General features: G+C 37.6%; 1 protein-coding gene across 1 annotated transcript in view; it reads right to left on the reverse strand.

Annotated features, from left to right (window-relative positions):
- The window catches only part of Rsrc1 (arginine and serine rich coiled-coil 1), a 275985-nt gene that overhangs the window by 246713 nt on the left and 12054 nt on the right, over positions 1-17218 (reverse strand). The window contains exons 2-3 of the mRNA XM_041659536.1: positions 14907-15102; positions 14351-14476 (exon numbers count right to left, since the gene is read on the reverse strand). Of these exons, the coding sequence (XP_041515470.1) occupies positions 14351-14476; positions 14907-15100 (320 nt within the window). The 5' untranslated portion in view covers positions 15101-15102. The remainder of the gene's footprint in view (positions 1-14350; positions 14477-14906; positions 15103-17218) is intronic.

The following is a 17218-nucleotide window of genomic DNA, read 5'->3' on the forward strand; positions in this document are numbered from 1 at the left end:
TCTTTAAAAAAAAAAGTATATCTCATAAAAAAAATTTTAAAGTTAACTAAATATCTTCCCAAAGAGCCTCTTCTTCTGCCTTTTGTTACAGAACACTTCTAGTAAGAAGGCAAGGAAAGTTCCTCCTACCTAGGCTTTGTTAAGGACAAGTCAGACTAACCAAAGGATCCCCAGGAGTCCCCATCATCAACTGCATCTCAATGATAATTCAGGAAAGACTACTCAGCACCTACAGCCTTGATCCTTAGGCAATAAGCCCTTCTGTCAAGAATCTCCTTTCTGCTTAAAATGGCTACCTAAAAAATGCTGGAAATGGTAGAATGCCGGTTTCTCACTTGAAAGAAGTAACAACCTAATCCTGAGTGAAAATGGAGTGACAGTGAGCTACTTACCTTCAGAATTTATCAACGAAATTGATCCATTTTGTGAAATCAATATGTGGTAGTAATTGCTCTTTAAGGTAATCTTTAAAAAGTTTTAATTTCACAGGAGTTAGGACATTTATAAATTTTTGGTGTGTATGTGTGTGAATGTGGTGTGTGTGTGTGTATATATATATACACACATATATATAATATAGTTAGAAAAAATGCTAAAACTATCTCTAAGAGCAAGTAAACATTCAAGAGTCTCCACTAAGAAGTTAAGCATTCTTCTCACATAATTTTTTACATACATTTATCCCTACCATTCTGGCAAAGTATTATGCTCTAATAAGAAGTATCCTAATCTTCACCCAGCAATATTTTCAGGATGATAATATTATTCTCATTTCCTTGAATAATATCCATACTCCAGGGCCATCTCCTTTCTCATATTCAATATCATGCATGCTTGTATCAAGGTTCCTTTCTTCATATCCTGTCACAGTATCAATCACTGCCTCCTGTCCACTCAATCCACTTTTGATTTATCAGCCGCCGTCTTTCTGGACTCCATAACTCGACCCAAACCATTTTAACAAGACATTGACAAATAGCACTCGGTATCACATCAACCTGTTCCACTTAGTAAACTAAGAAACAGTAACTGTGACATCTCTGCATAAGTATTCCATTCTATTCCCCAGACTGATGTATATTAATGAGGAGATGGTATTTGAAATGCTTCTTCCACATCAGCATCTAATATGATCAAATTAGGAAATGGGATGATTTATTAAATTTTGTAGAGCTGAAATATTTCTTTATATCGCTATATGTGTGGTTTCAGAAAGTGAGCTGTTACTTTCAATTTTTCTACTGAAGATGTGGCTGCATTTCACAGACGAATTATTGTCTTTAAAAAGATTGCAAGAAGGCAAAATGTTATTAAGCAAATGCTCAGTAAAACAAACTAAATCAGTTTTAAAATTCCTAATTTAATGTAAATCTTGGTTGTTTCACTGAAATTCAGTTTGTGATCTTATTAAGTCATATTTGCATCGTAGTTTCTTGCTGTAGGACAGTTTCAAATTTATAGCATTACCAAGCGGCTTCACTTCTTGACTTTTAAGATATGTCCTCAATAAAATAAAATAATTGCTCTCTAAGCACACATTTTGCTCTTATTTTAAGATGTAAGCAAAACAAAAATCAATAGGTTAAAAAAGAATAAAAGTGAGAAATCAACCGTTTGTATCATTTCTATAATTTTCATAATTAGATGTTAAAACATTCTTATTTAAATGTTTCTTTAAATTTAATAATTATTCCAAGGGTACTTTAAACTATAGAAAGACCTAATTGAATATTTAATATGATCACAATAAAAACTAAAGCAGGAATGAGAACACACAATGAAAAAGTACAACGTTGCTTAAATTCTCCCCTCACCCCCTCTTCTATTTTCAGGTATATGAATATTCCAGAACTCAAGGTCTACTCATTTCAAAACCAAGACCTTCCAAGTATAAAATCCACCGCGGAGCCTTTACCTAGGCTGGCATCAGCACACGATCTTAGACGCTTGAGAGTTTCTTAGTGGGTCTCATTGATTCTTGTCCGTGGACATACTAATGGGTTGTAAACAATGAATACAAAAGAGGTTTCAATTTATTCACTGATTAGAAAATAACCATTAAAATCAATAGAAGTATGAGAGAAATAATACAAAAACAAGAAAAGACCATCCCGTATAAAATTGAGTCCCCGATATTTATTTAGAGCTTATGTGAATAAAGATCATTTGTTTCATATGAAGTACAATAATAACTTTATGGTTCCAAAGAGTTTAATCTAAATTTGAACTGAAGAAAATCAATATTGTTCAAATTAAGAAGAGACAAAGATTACTATATTAATATGTAATCCAACCTTTCTACTTAATATTCAAAAGTGGAATATAGAGAAAATTAAATGATCAGAAATGTTGTCCTTTGTTCCTTAGACAAACATGTGGGAAATATGAGAATCAGACCTTTCCACTAAAACCCAATGAAATAGAAGCAAATTCATGACTATGTTTTAATGGGTAGTATAAAGAAAAATTTGAAACTATTTATTTACAAAAACAGTATGCTGCCTTTACAGTTTACAAATGAGCCTCAATTTTTGTTTTTAGTAGTGATAGTAGTTAGTGATCATTTTTTGAGACAACCTATGTAGCTTAGGCTGGCCTTGAACATGTTACCTTCCAGTCTTGTTTTCCAGAGAGCTAGGATTATAGGTACATATCAATAAGCCCAGCTACAAAGTGCTTTTGAAACAAATCTTATTAGATAAATACATTTCCTGAAAACATATTCCATTCCTTTCAATTAGTAATAATTTATTATTTGTTCTATCTGTGAAACCATATTACTAAGGAAATTTTCATACCTTTCTCTAACATACAATAATCAACATCTTCTCTTATAACTTTTATATAGTTTAGAGAACTTTTATAGTTTAGAAAACACATTTTTTCCTTTTTACTCCATTTTCCTATATGCGTGGGGATGCACGTTTGCTTATGCAGACATGTGTGGGGAAAGACATGCATGTGAAGGCCAGAGGCTGATGTCGGGAACCACATTTCACAGCTCTTCTCTCTTACTGGGTGGTGCGAGATCTCTCAAGATCACCTATTGGTTAGTGTCTCTAGTTAACCTGTTCTAGGGACACTCCTCTGAGATCTTCCAAAAGCAAAATATGTCTCTAGTGAAGATAATGACTCATGCAAAAAAAAAAATTCAAACTGAATAATAGAGAATATCTGTCTGGGAGGTGCTGATTTATGATGAAATGTTTTTATTTAAATCCTAAAGCAGGCAGTGGTGGCACACACTTTTAATCCCAGCACTGGGAGGTAGAGGCAGATGGATCTCTGTGAGTTCAAGGCCAGCCTGGTCTACAAAGAGTTCCAGGACAACCAGGGCTACACAGAGAAATCCTGTCTAGAAAAACCAAAATAAATAAATCCTAAAATAACACATATACACAAGGGGTCTTCTGAACATAATTTAATAAATTATACTATTAATACAATTAATGTAGTACTGCCCTATCTAAATTAGGAAATCAAAAGGAAAATCAGGGCTGACCAGATGGCTCAGAGGGCAAATGTACTTGCTGTCAAGTCTGAAGACTTGAGTTCAATGTCTTCTGACACACAGAGACACAGACACACTACACACACACACACACACACACACACACACACACAAACACACTTTCTAAATGAATAAATAAAATATAAGTTTTAAATAGAAAAGAGAAAATTATAATGAGAACTGGCATGGTAGGACAAGTCTGTAATCTACTACTTATGAGACCAGCATAAGAGGATCACTTGACTTCAGAGTTTGAAATCAGTCAGGGCAACACAGAGACAGACCATCCCAAAAACAAAGAAAAGAAAATTAGCTGTGTAGTTAATCTTCAATAAACACAAATGACCACCAAAGTCAGACCAGACCAGTCGTCAAGAGGTAGGACAAAAAATCATGCCAATACATTGAAAAATAAACTATAGTTTATTTCAAAAGATAATAAACTAACAAAAATCAATACCAATTAATATTTTTTAAAAACTTTCTCAGCAAGCTCAAAATATGGATTTTTCTTCAGTCTCAAAGGTAACCAGCTTACAAAAGACTATTGTTACTATTGTTAAAGATAAAAGCAAATATTTTTCTAAGACAGAAAAAACTGCAAGAATGCCCACCATCACCGCCAGTTCTCTTCACCACCACCATGAACAATACTATACAGAGAAATGGAAGACGACATAAACAGTTCAAACAGGAGAATAAAACCCTTCCCTGCCGAGTGGTGGTGGTGCACTCCTTTAACCCCAGCACTCTGGTGGCAGAGGCAGATGGATCTCTGTGAGTTCAAGACCAGCCTGGTCTACAAAGTGAGTTTCAGGACAGATAGGAAAAAAAAATTCTTTACTTATCAGACAATAAAACTGTTCTCAGAGAAAATCCTAAAAACTCTTCAAGAGCAGCAAAATTATAGATCATCGAATAAACAGAAAATACACAAAACAAAATGCAAAAAGTATATAATACATAATATAAAATTAACTGTATGTCTACATATTGGCAAATAATTGAAAAAGTCAATCTTAAAATATTTCAATGTTCTTTTTATTTTGATTTAGCTCATTATTTCATAATTAAAAAGGTATCAAATACATACTGTAGAAAAATGTATAAAATGGCAAACTAATAGCAACTACAGTCTCTTGAATTTTTTTCAATTTGTGTTCAAAATATACTTTAAAAAAGAGCTCTCCTCTATCTGACCTCCAATCCTATGCTAGATACAGCCATTGTAATAATTTAAAAAAGAGCTCTCCTCTATCTGACCTCCAATCCTATGCTAGATACAGCCATTGTAATGATCTTTGTAATATTTTGTTGCTGTTTTTGTTATTTGTTTGTTTTGAGGCAGGGTCTCATGTAGCCCAAGTTGTTACGTGTAGCCCATGTGGCAAAGGTCAGCCTGCAGTTTTTCTTTTCTTCAATATATAAATCCAAATATATTCATTCATACATATTTGTTGCTCTATTTTTGGTTTGGGTTTTCTGAAGCGGAGTCTTCTGCAGCTCAGACAGGCATCAGACTCCTTGCTATATAGCCAAGAATGACTTTTACCTCCTGATCCTCCTGCCTCCACTTCCCAAGTGCTGGAATTATAGGCATGTGCCACCATGTCCAGAATTTATCTTTTATTAAAGAGTAGATATAAGTCAACATTCAATAGCATGAAAATAGGAAATAAATATAACGAAATGTGTGCTGTACATTAATTGTATGTTCCTGTGGTGGTTTGAATAGGAATGGCCCCCATAGATTTTAATGCTTACTCACCAAGAGGTGGCACTAGTTGAAAAGATTATAAGGTGTGGCTGGGAGTGAGCTTTAAGGTTTCAAGAGCCCAGGGCAGGCTCAGTGTCTCCCTGTCCCTGCTGCCTGCAGATCCGGACACAGAAGTCTCCGCTACTTCCCTGGAACCATGTCTGCCTGCAGATCCGGACACAGAAGTCTCCGCTACTTCCCTGGAACCATGTCTGCCTGCAGATCCGGACACAGAAGTCTCCGCTACTTCCCTGGAACCATGTCTGCCTGCAGATCCGGACACAGAAGTCTCCGCTACTTCCCTGGAACCATGTCTGCCTGCATGCCACATGCTTCTCACCATGGTGACAACAGACTAAAAGTCTGAAAATGTAAGCATGTCCCAGTTAAATGTTTTCTTTTATAAGAGCTGCCGTGGTCATGGTGTCTCTTCACAGCAATAAGAATGCTGACTACACAGTTCCTAAAAATGAATGTGTACAAACTCTTATTTTTTTCTATATGGTATCAGGAGAGGGGGTCTCTGGGAAGTTATCAGTTTCAGAGAATGAGACCTTTTACAGTGGGATTAGTGTCCTGATAAAAGAGACAAGATGAAGATTGCTTCTTTTTGCAGTATTCTCCACTACAAGAGGAAAATAAAGCAAGAAGATGGTCGTCTATGATCCACAAAAAGAGCCCTCACCTGAACCCAACCAATTATGAGAAAATGTTTACATTGTTTAAGCCATTTGTCAGTTACCTAGTCAAAGCAGCATCAGGTAAAACAACATAAAAATATTTAGACTGAAAACCAACTACATTATTGAGAGAAACTAAAGACTAGAAATGTGCACTACGCTCATAAACTGGAAACCCAACACACGATTATGACAGTTCTTCCAGTCTAATCACTCAATGAGCTGCACCCCCAATTCTAGCAGACTTGTTTGAAGAAATGCCAAGCTGACTCTAAATGCATATGGATATGCAAACAATACTACCTACTTTACAGAACCATAGAATTCAAAATTCTAACACTGATATAAAAAGAAAGCAATTCAACCAAATCAACCATCTAAAAATAGAATCCCAGCCGTCTAGAAGAACAAGCAGAAGAAACTGAGTTGACGGCCGTCATAGTCTACATCAGTGGTTCTCAACCTGTGGATAGTGGCCCTTTTCGGGGGGTGGGGGGGAGTCAAAGGACCCTTTCATAGGGGTCGCCTAAGAACAATGGAAAACACAGATATTTACATTATGATTCATAACAGAGGCAAAATTACAGTTATGAAGCTTTTATGGTTTCACAATGTGAGGAACTGTATTCAAGAGTAGAAGCATGAGAAGGGTCTAAATAGTAGGCTCCAGGACAGCCTACTATAAAACTGAGTGAAGAAAATGGAAGGGATATAGGAGATATCATTAGCTAGATTAATGTGTGTATTTGGGTGTTCCGGTGGGGTGGGAAATGAAGAAGAAAGGATAGAAATTTTATTTGATGAAATAATGACTGAATTTTTTTCTAAATATAACAGAAAATAAGTATCGATAGAAGACAAAATTGTCAACTAAAAATTCTAAAATACACAAAACTATGTTGCAAAAATAAAAACTTCTCAAATAAGCTGAAGGACTTCTTCACTGCTAGTTCTGCCTTACAATAAATAATAAAGCTGCCCTGCAAGCTCAAACAAGAGAATCCTGGACAACAGCATAAGAACACAGGAGAAAGCTCACTGGAAAAAGTAAACGTACAAACACAATACTGCAGTACTAAAGTGGTATGTAATATATTGCTGGTTCTGTCTTTTTGTGTTTTGTCTTAACCGGGCCTCATGCACGCTAAACATATGCTCTACCACTGAGCTATTGTCCCATATTTCATAAAGCACTTTTAATCGTGGCAGAAAATTTCATCCTGAGTGAGGTTAACCAGACTCAGGAAGATATACTCAGAGCATGAGGTAATTTATAAGACTCCCATGAGCTGCCTGGGAGGTGGTGGCACACACCTTTAATGTCAGAACTCAGGAAGCAGAGGCAGTCAGATCTCTGTAGGTTCGAAGCCAGCCTGGTCTACAGAGAAAGATCCAGGAAAGCCAGGGCTATTTAGTGAAACCTGTTTCAATCTCCCTACCCACCCCCCAAAATATAATAAAAACAAAGAGTCACAGGAATAAGGCATTCAATCAAAAGGACAAGCTGCACATGGCAAAAACATGTTTTTTCCATACAATAGCTAAAGTAAACTCACTCCTACCTGCCACACCTGAGAGGGGCACAAAAACACATTCCAAGAAGAACTTTGGGTTTTGAAGACATTGAGGTCACAAGGCAAATTTGTGCCTACAGATAAATTTGTGCTAAAAGAAATTCTCAAACTCAAATGGCTAAGAAAATTGGAATGGAACCTATCTTAATTAATGTCCTATTGCTATGAAGAGATACCACAACTCATAAAGAAAATAGTTTTTAAGATTTATTTGTTATGTATACAGTGTTCTGTCTGCATGTATGCCTGAGCACCAGAAGAAGGCACCAGAACTCATTATAGATGGAGGCAAACTGGTTGCTGGGAATTGAACTCAGGACCTCTGGAAGTCAGTGCTCTTAACTGCTAAGTCATCTCTCCAGCCCCAAGAGGACTTTTAATTGAGGCTGGCTTAGGTTCAGAGGTTGAATCCATTATCAGCATGGTAGAAAACATGGCAGCGCACAGTGGACATGGTGCTGGAGAAGCCAAGAGTTCTACATCTGGATTAGCAGGCAGCAGGAAGAGAGTGTGTCACTGAGCCTGGATTGAACCATTGAAATCTGAAAGTCCACCCCCAGACTTCCTCCAACAAAGCCACACCTACTCTAACAAGGCCACAACTTGTAATAGTGTCGCTCCCTATGAGCCTATGGGGGTCATTTTCATTCAAACCACCACCAAACCAAGCTACATTTATACTTACGTTATACATACATACTTATGTTTATAACCACAAACAAGACTACTCTCAGCCTTAATCACAGAAACTTCTCTTTACAGCGAACTGCAGTGAAGGCAGATGACTCATGACTGCTCAAAATACTAAGAGCAAGTGACAAGCCTGGGCTCAGCTCTAAAGAGGTCATTTGTACGACCCTCTGAAGTTCAGGGAACATCACAAAGGACAGAACAGAGAGAATGGAGAGACTGAAGATAGGAAGAAAGGCTGTAAAGACTACTCAGAGTCTCACAGCAGCTGTGACTGCCTGCATTGGGCCTACACAAAGCTGTGCCTATCGGCAGCCAGTCACAAATTGGGAGGAGTGTGAGACTCTGCTCCTCCCTGCTGAACAACTGGCTACCAAGATCCTGGATTATCTTCGGTTGTGTAGCCCATGGGGAGCCCACGAGGCTCCAGTGGTTAGTTTCAAACCTTGGCCACAAAATGATCCTGGTTAAAATTAGTGGGTCACAAAACAAGACATGAATGTGGAAAGAGGACTTTGACTTACAAGGAAGAATGATGGCAGGGTAGACGGAGGTAATAGAAGGCAGGAGTGACGAAAACCAGAAACAAGTATAAAATTGTCAAAGAACAGACTGATCATTGAAAAGACAAGCCTTCGCTATAAAGACATATAGTCAACAAAGGATGGAAACAGATATTCAATATCCATGGTAACCAAAAGATTAGAAGTGGCCAAACTTGGATCAAACAACACAGACTGGAAGTAAAGGCTGTCGCAGGGGAAGGGTATTCTACAAGAAGTCGGCATTTTCAGCAGGAGGGCAGAGGAGTTTTAAGCATTCATACATTTAACATCAGGTAACCCAAATATATGAAGCAAATTTGACAAAGATGACATGAAGACTATTAGCAACGATTCCAATAAGAGATTTTTATCCCACTTCCATTGACTTACTTTGTGTGCCTATGTGTGGGCATGGGCATGCCAGGGTGCACAGGTGGAGATCACATGACAGCTCCTGGAGCTGATTTTCTCCTTCCACCATGTGAGTCCCAGAGATCAGACTCTGGACCTCAGGCTTGACAAGAGACTTGACGACTAACCTTTACCACTGAGGCCATCTTGCCAGCCTGCTGCCAGCCTCCCAGAAATTTTAATACCCCATTTTCAATAATGAATACAACTTTTAGTATAGTATTCATAAATTGTATACATGAGTATATGTGTGAATAAACTATGATATATTTATCATTCAACAATAAAAGTAACAGGTACTGATATAGAAATGAAAACATTAGAGCCGGGCGGTGGTGGCGCACGCCTTTAATCCCAGCACTCGGGAGGCAGAGGGAGGCGGATCTCTGTGAGTTCGAGACCAGCCTGGTCTACAAGAGCTAGTTCCAGGACAGGCTCCAAAACCACATAGAAACCTTGTCTAGAAAAATCAAAAAAAAAAAAAAAAGAAATGAAAACATTAAGCTGATTAGAAGGCACATGCAGAATATCACTACCGTATGATTACATTGACACAAAATTCTCCAATAAAATGTAATAGATTCAACAACAGAAAGACATAATTATCAACATATATAAAGTAAATAAATCTCAAAGGTACTATGGTTAATAAGAGGCCTTAACAAAAATGTACATTGTTTATGACTGCAAGCATGTGAAACTAATCTACTCACAAAAAAACAAAGACTGTGGCTCCAGTTCACTTGGCAAGCAGGATTTAAGAAAAGTTACGAGTGAACTATCAGAAAATGATAAAGGTCTATTATTTTAAAGGGTATGTGCCTTTGTCAAGCTCAGCAAATGTATGCTTAGAACTGTACATTTTAATACTTATGAATTTTACCACATGTTTTAAAGTATCTTTTCAAAAGAAAAATTTGTAAAATATTAAACTCTGTAATTAGATACTAAAATATTTAAAGGGAATATATACTGATGTCTGAAACAATGGATTCAAACTTTATGATGACTTAATGGGCAGAGAGGGAAAAATGAGTAGGTATTTAATAAGTCAAGTAGAAAGCTAATGTAAATGTCTAGGTAGTGAATATATCAGTATTCAATATAAAATTATATTATCAACTTGGCTATACACTTGAAAATTTTAATATCTTGGGGGAGAAAAGTCTATTAAATATAATTGAAGCAGTGGTTTCAGGAAAATGTATAGCCTTAAACACTTTTATCAGTAGAAGTTCTGCTCAAGAGGTAGGAAACAAAAGGGCTGGGGAGATGGTCAGTGGGGAGAGGTGCTCAGAGCCACACCTGCATTCAATCTCTGGAAGCCATTAGGTGGAATGAAGCAATCAGCCCCTACGCTGTTCTCTGACCTCCACACACATGCCACAGCATGAGCGTGCTCATGCATACACACACAAATTTATTTTTAATTAGAACAATAACTAAATAAAAATGAAGTACAGAATGAGAAATACAAATAAAAGCAATAATCAATAATTTAGAAAACAGAAAAGCAGAAGCCATAATTAATCAAAATCTATTGTTTAATGTGGTTGTCTTTTGAAGCAAGGTCTGTGCAGCCCAAGCTGGTCTCAAACTTGCTGAAGCTGAGGATGACTTCTGCCTCCTTCATGCTGGGATTACATGCATGCACTAATCATGCCTGGTAATCTACCAGATAATTCAAACAGGAAAAAAAGTTATAATAAAGAAATTAATGAAAGACAAAAGGAAAAAAATAAGCACTGAAATAGCAGAAAAGCCTAGAATCTTCATGGGGTATTTTGTAGACTTCTAGGCATTTATTTATTATTTTTATTTAAAAATTCTTAAATTTTACATACTAGCCCCAGGTCCCCCTCCCTCCCCCTCTTACCCTCCCACCTTCCCCTATCCCACCCCTCATCCACTCCTCAGAGGAGGTTAGGCCTCCCTTGGGGCATCAGCAAAGTCTGGTATACCAAGTTGAGGCAGGACCAAGACCCCCTCCCCATGTACCAAGACTGAGCAAGGTTTCCCCACAGGGAATTGGCTACAAAAAGCCAGTTCATACACCTAGGGTAAGTCCTGTTACCACTGCCAGGGGCTCCCCCAACAGATCAAGCCAAAAAATTGTCACCCACAATCAGAGGGCCTAGTTGGGTCCCATACAGTATCCCCAGCTGTCAGTCCAGGGTCCGTGAGCTCTCCCTAGGTGGGGGTCAGCTGTCGCTGTAGTTTTCCCAGTCATGATCTTGACCTCCAATTCTGCTCATAAAATCCCTCCTCCCTGTCTCCAGCTCAGCTCCAGGAGCTCAGCCAGTGCCTGGCTGTGCATCGCTGCATCTCTAGGCACGTATTCTAAAATCTATATGAAATGGATAATGCACTAAACAAGAAAAGTTTATCAAAAGTAGGTCATATGAAATAAAATCCAAGCTGTACAATTTCTGTTACAGAAATGAAGAAAGTTATTGTGATGGCACTGGTCCTAGAGGGTTTCATCAGTCTACAAAAGCTTCAAGGAAAGAGTCCCAATGACCCAAAATTATTCCTGGGTATTGAAAATGAAGAAAAATTTCTGAGTTCTCTTTGTGAAGAAATGGCAAAGAATATAGTTGCTAGATTTAATAAAAGTAGTAAAGAAAAGACAAATATCACATATAAATATCAACGTAAAATACAAAGTAAAAAAGAGACCAAACTCTTCTACCACACGAAAAAACAAATCTAGATCAACTGAGGTTTACTCCAGAAAAAGCAACATTGGTTCCTCAAGAGACCTGGGGGAATCATTTCTAGATAAAAAAGCTTCAAGAAAATTCAACACTCAAAACCCATTTCTAGTGGAGAAAGGGTGATGGGCACTCTCTTAAAATAGAAAAATGTGCATGTTATAAGCCTAACGACAGGAAATAGACATTTTTTCAATAAAGTCACAGAAAAAAATTATATCCTTTCCAATGCTGTTCCGTATTAGCCTAGAAGTTAAAAGCAATACAATCAGATAACAGAAAGAAAGAAAAGGATGAGAATTAGAAATGCAGAACTATTTCTATTTATACACAAGCCCTAGAGAGACACACAGGAACTGGAACAGTAAAAGAATTGAGTGGCATAGGATATAAGATTAGTATGAATTCCATAGATTTCATATATAAAATAACAAATAGTTACATATCCTATCTATCCCCATGTATAATAGCAATAAGAGGTTAAAGTACTTTGGGATAAATTTAACAAGAAATGAACAAAATGTTTGTTTTCTGAGGAATACAACAGTCCTTATAAGAATAAAATAAAACTAGACTCTGCTCTAAATAGAATTTAGAATAAGAGAAGTGTGGAGTGACTGTAGCTTGTAAATTTGATAAAATCTGACTAAAAATAATACCAGGCTTTTATAATAGAACTAGGTGACTTAGCAGCAAACTTATATTCATATAAAACGTCACCAGGTAATCACTCGGAAAGAACAGGTAAAGAATTGGGAGACTAAACCTACCAAAAATTAAAATATGCTGTAAAGTCTCCATGATTACAGTACAGTGCCTATGGCAGAACTGATATAAGACCAAGAAAAATACCCATGCATTTTAATTAAAACTGAGATCACATATTCGTAATTGTTACACATCAGTGATGCTCAAAAAAAAGATGAGTTAAATTTGACTTGGGGAGAAAAGACAAAAATCAATAAAAAGAATTAAAGGTCATATAGAACTGAACATTAAAGAGTAGAAAGTATTTTCAAAGTAGAGATGATGGCAAAAAACTGGAAGAATATATGCGAATAAAAATAAAACCTTGGAACTCTGGGGATATACTAGAACAAAAATGTATTATACAGAGTGGTTTACACATGGAATAAATAAAACACGCTGGGGGTGGGGGGCAATGTCAAATAACAGGAACCCAGAAAAACTAAACATTTAGACATTAATGCAACCAAGCTTGATATGCAAAGAGAATTATATATTTGATGCCCATTACACTAATGTGAATCCCCAGTTAGAGATTAACACTACACAGAGCTAAGCAGAGACAGGAAGCCATCTTTAAGACATTAGCTTCATAGAAACAAAGCAGGAGTCAATTGGGGGTAAAAAAAAACAGTGGGGTAGGAAAAGGGACTAGGAGGAGAAGAGGGGGGAACTGGGACTGGGAATGTAAAATTAATTAATTAAAACAACAATAACAACAAAACACTGTTTTTATCTTTTATTTATTCTAATACTCACTGTCTAAAACTCAATGAATTACAAATACCTGTTTTCCTCAGTTCCCTCAATACTATGGTCCTATTCTATTCAATCACATTTTCTCACTGTCCAAGATGTCCAACTCCTCAAACACACTATTCCCTATACAGCCTTAGAGCGAGGCTAAAAAATGCAGGAGTCATGCAGCACACATAGGTCAATTCAGGCTGCCACAGTATAAACAAGAAATGTATTTTCTTGGGTAGCCAACGTGCCAGATAGTTCGCTGTGAGATTCTTTTCTGTCTTGTAAAGGGCAGCCATCTCACTGGGCCCTCCCATGACACGCTCTGAGCTTATGTAGGATAAATGGAAAGATCTCTTCTCCCCTATCCTTTTTTTTTAAGGTTTACACTCTTATCTTTATGTGTCTGTATACATGTATGCTACATCTGTGCGGGTATCTCAGTGCTGGCGTTTACAGGAAGCTGTGAACTATACTTTTAACTGCTGAGCCACCTCTCCAGCCCCTCACTTCCTCTTCGGATGGGGTCAACAGCATTATCAGACTAGGGCCCCAACAAGATAACCTCATTTAACCTTCATTACTTCTATAACAGCCTTATCTACAAACAGAAACACCAGGGACAGAAGCCTTAACAAATTCTGGAAAGACATAAATGTTCAGTCCATACCACAGCATGTTAGTTATAAACCTAGTGAGTTTGCAATTCCTGCTCTTTCCTCTTCAAAATCTTCCACCATCAATCAGAGAATGAGAAGCCACAGCCAGAAACAAACACAAGACACCTGAGTGAGCTTACACTGAACCATCAAGTTCCAATAAAGCCATCGGATAATGACACCTGCAGGAGCAGTGTCCAAAAGAACAGTAGAGCTGCCATGTGCTGCAGTCAGATTGTAGAACCCAAGTAAAAATGAAGGACAGCTACTGTGAGCCACCGATCCGGAAAGGGCCTGCTACACAGCAGCACGTGCATACCTTCTTGTTCTGCTTTTGGAGCGAGACCTCTGAACTCTATAGGACTTCCCTCGACCCCGGGAACGACTTCGACTTCGTTTTCTTCGGGAGCCATAAGAAGAGCTGCTGCTGGACCTGTGTCTGCGTCTGAAAGAAACCATAAGCATCACACAGTGCAAAGTCTGGGCTGTAAGCAGTAAGAGGGAATCTAAAATTATCTCATTTTTGTTGTTTCTTTCTTTCCTGAAAGAAAACTGAAGACATAAAACATTACTGATCTCCAACACCCAGAAGGATGATTCAGACAGACTGGGTACAATTTAAGATATTATGGGTCATATCATCAGATAATATAAGAACTACACCAACTTCTATTTGCTTGCTTACATACAAAGGATATAGATGCTTGAACTGATTAGACAAAAAATGAAAAGAAAACCTCTGGATTGGGATTTGCCCTAAGTACTAACTACTAAAAGAAAATTATTTTAGCCAACAAAATTAAACACACAAAATAATATGACTTCTTAAGAACATTACTGTCTCTACCACATAAACAGAAATCATGAGCACCGACCTTCTCTCATAAGAGTGTGAGCGAGGCTGCCGGTCTCTAGACCAGGACCTGGACTCGGACCGTGGCCTCCTCCCACCCTTCTTGCGGCTGTACGTCCTGCTGTCTGAAGAGCTGCTGGAAGAGGAGCGTCTGCGGTGTTTCTTTTTCCTCTTGCTTCTGCTTTCTTCTTCGGTGTCTGATGACCGGCGCCCCATTTCTACAAGGTCACAATAAAAAATCCTGACTTAGTAACACAACAAATGAAATTCAAGACACAACTTTTTAAACTTAAATAAAAATAGTAACTATGCTCCATAAACTGGCTGTGAACTTCTGGATCAACTGATTTTCCTGTCATGCCAGAGTAGCTGGAACTACTGGGACAGACCCCCATACCCAGCTACATCTTAAAGCTTCTTAAAGTAAAACGTGGTTGGCTTTTTTTCCTAGCTGTGTGAAATAGCTTTAACACAATTTTGTAGTATATCAATGAACTTTTTACACATTCTGAACAACTTGAATTTGTACCAACTTTTTTGAATGTCTTTTGATTATCAATCCTAAAGAAAGTTATTACATCAATTTTCTGACAGCTTAAGTTGCTTAGTAATGAACCATCTAGTCGTCCATTTTAAACTCCCTGAAGATGAAAGGCACCTTAGTGTCATACTTTTATTTTTGAATTTTCGAGACAGGGTTTCTCCATAGCTTTTGGTTCTGGTCCTGGAACTAGCTCTTGTAGTCATACTTTTCAAGTTGAATTCTAACTATTTAAAGGTTTTTTGTTGTTGTTGTTGAGATTTTACTTAGTTCTATTATATGTGTATAAGTGTTTGCCTGAATATATGTCTGTTTACTACATGAAGGCAGTGCCCATGGAGTCCAAAGATGGTATTAGATTCCTTGGGACTGGGTTGTGAGTTACATGTGGGTGCTGGGAATTGAACCCAGATCCTCTGAGCCATTTCCACAGGCCCTGAGTTCTAGATATTTCAAAGGGAAGAGCTCATCAGTCATTATGGAAGTATGAGATGAAACAATGCACTATTATCATTCATTTCACTTCTGAAACTGAAGAAAGAAACGCGAACTCAAGTAGCAAAGTTGATGGTTACTGGGAAGGCAGCCAGCTCTTTCCACACAGCTAGCTTGGTATGAGTCTTTCAGAAAATCAGTCAGCAAATGAATTTACAAAGTAAAAAGAATGTTCATGCTTTTTTTGACAGTATAATTCTACTTCAAGAAATATATCTGAAATTTTTTATTAAAAGAAAGATAAATGCATGGGCTTGGCATGCAGCTTAGCTAGAAACTGCTTGTCTAATAAGCAAGAGGCAGCAGGCTCTCCAGACTGCATAACCTCTGAGTGTTGGTGATGCCTAGAATATCAGCACTTGGGAGGTGGGGGCAAGAGAATCAGAAGTTTAAGGTCCTCCTTGGCGACACAGAGACAAAGAGAGGCTAGCTAGCAAAAGAAAAAGAAAAGAACATTTTATTACAGCATTATTATATTGTATCTATGGAGGAGCTATAAGAAAACACGTACATAGAAATAAAAATTAAAATGAACATGTAAAGAGAAAACAAGAAAAAAAAATCAAAAAGAAAATAGTTCCTTATAAAGATTTCCAAAATGCAAGAATGGTTCAGAAGCATCCCCTAAAAGAAAAGAGCAGTTCTTTCAGGCCAAAGCACAAGCAGACATAATAGCATAACTGAATGCAGCTATGAGAATTCACCACCACCTGACCAGATACCAGAGAACTACCCAACTATAAACCCAGTCTTCGGCAACAATCAAAAGCGCCCCCTCATCTGCAGAGCAGGCACTGCATGATGGAAACTGCATGGTGGGTGGGGCAGCTCCAAACTAACCATTACCACAGCCCAGCGTCTAGACTTTGCTCCTTTGGGGTTTGCTTGTTTGTTAGACAGGTTGTTACTAGGCCACTCACACAGAGTTCCACTTGCCTCTGCCTCCAAGTGCTGGGATTAAAGGTAGGTGAGCATCACTAGCAGCTTCAACTTCACCATCACTACTCTGATCTGAAAGATGAATTCCTAACTCCACTTCCCCGGAAGGTAAGTAATAGCATTGAAATAATTAAATATATTGTTTCAAAATATAACACATAACCTTCTTTTTCTGAAGACTTTCTACATAGTTATGGTCATAGTTGTATACAAAAGAGGAAAGAAAGGATGCCAGATCCTAATACTCAGGAATTAGACAATCAGAACCTTGAATTACTATAAAGGTAGCCTTGAGAGTCTCATGTGCAATACTTTCTTGATAAAATAATTACTAGTTACCTTACATTATCATTAAAAAA

Source organism: Microtus oregoni, unplaced genomic scaffold (genome assembly GCF_018167655.1).
Source record: "Microtus oregoni isolate MIOR12 unplaced genomic scaffold, Mior012 000010F_ref0000083, whole genome shotgun sequence".
NCBI lineage: Eukaryota > Metazoa > Chordata > Mammalia > Rodentia > Cricetidae > Microtus > Microtus oregoni.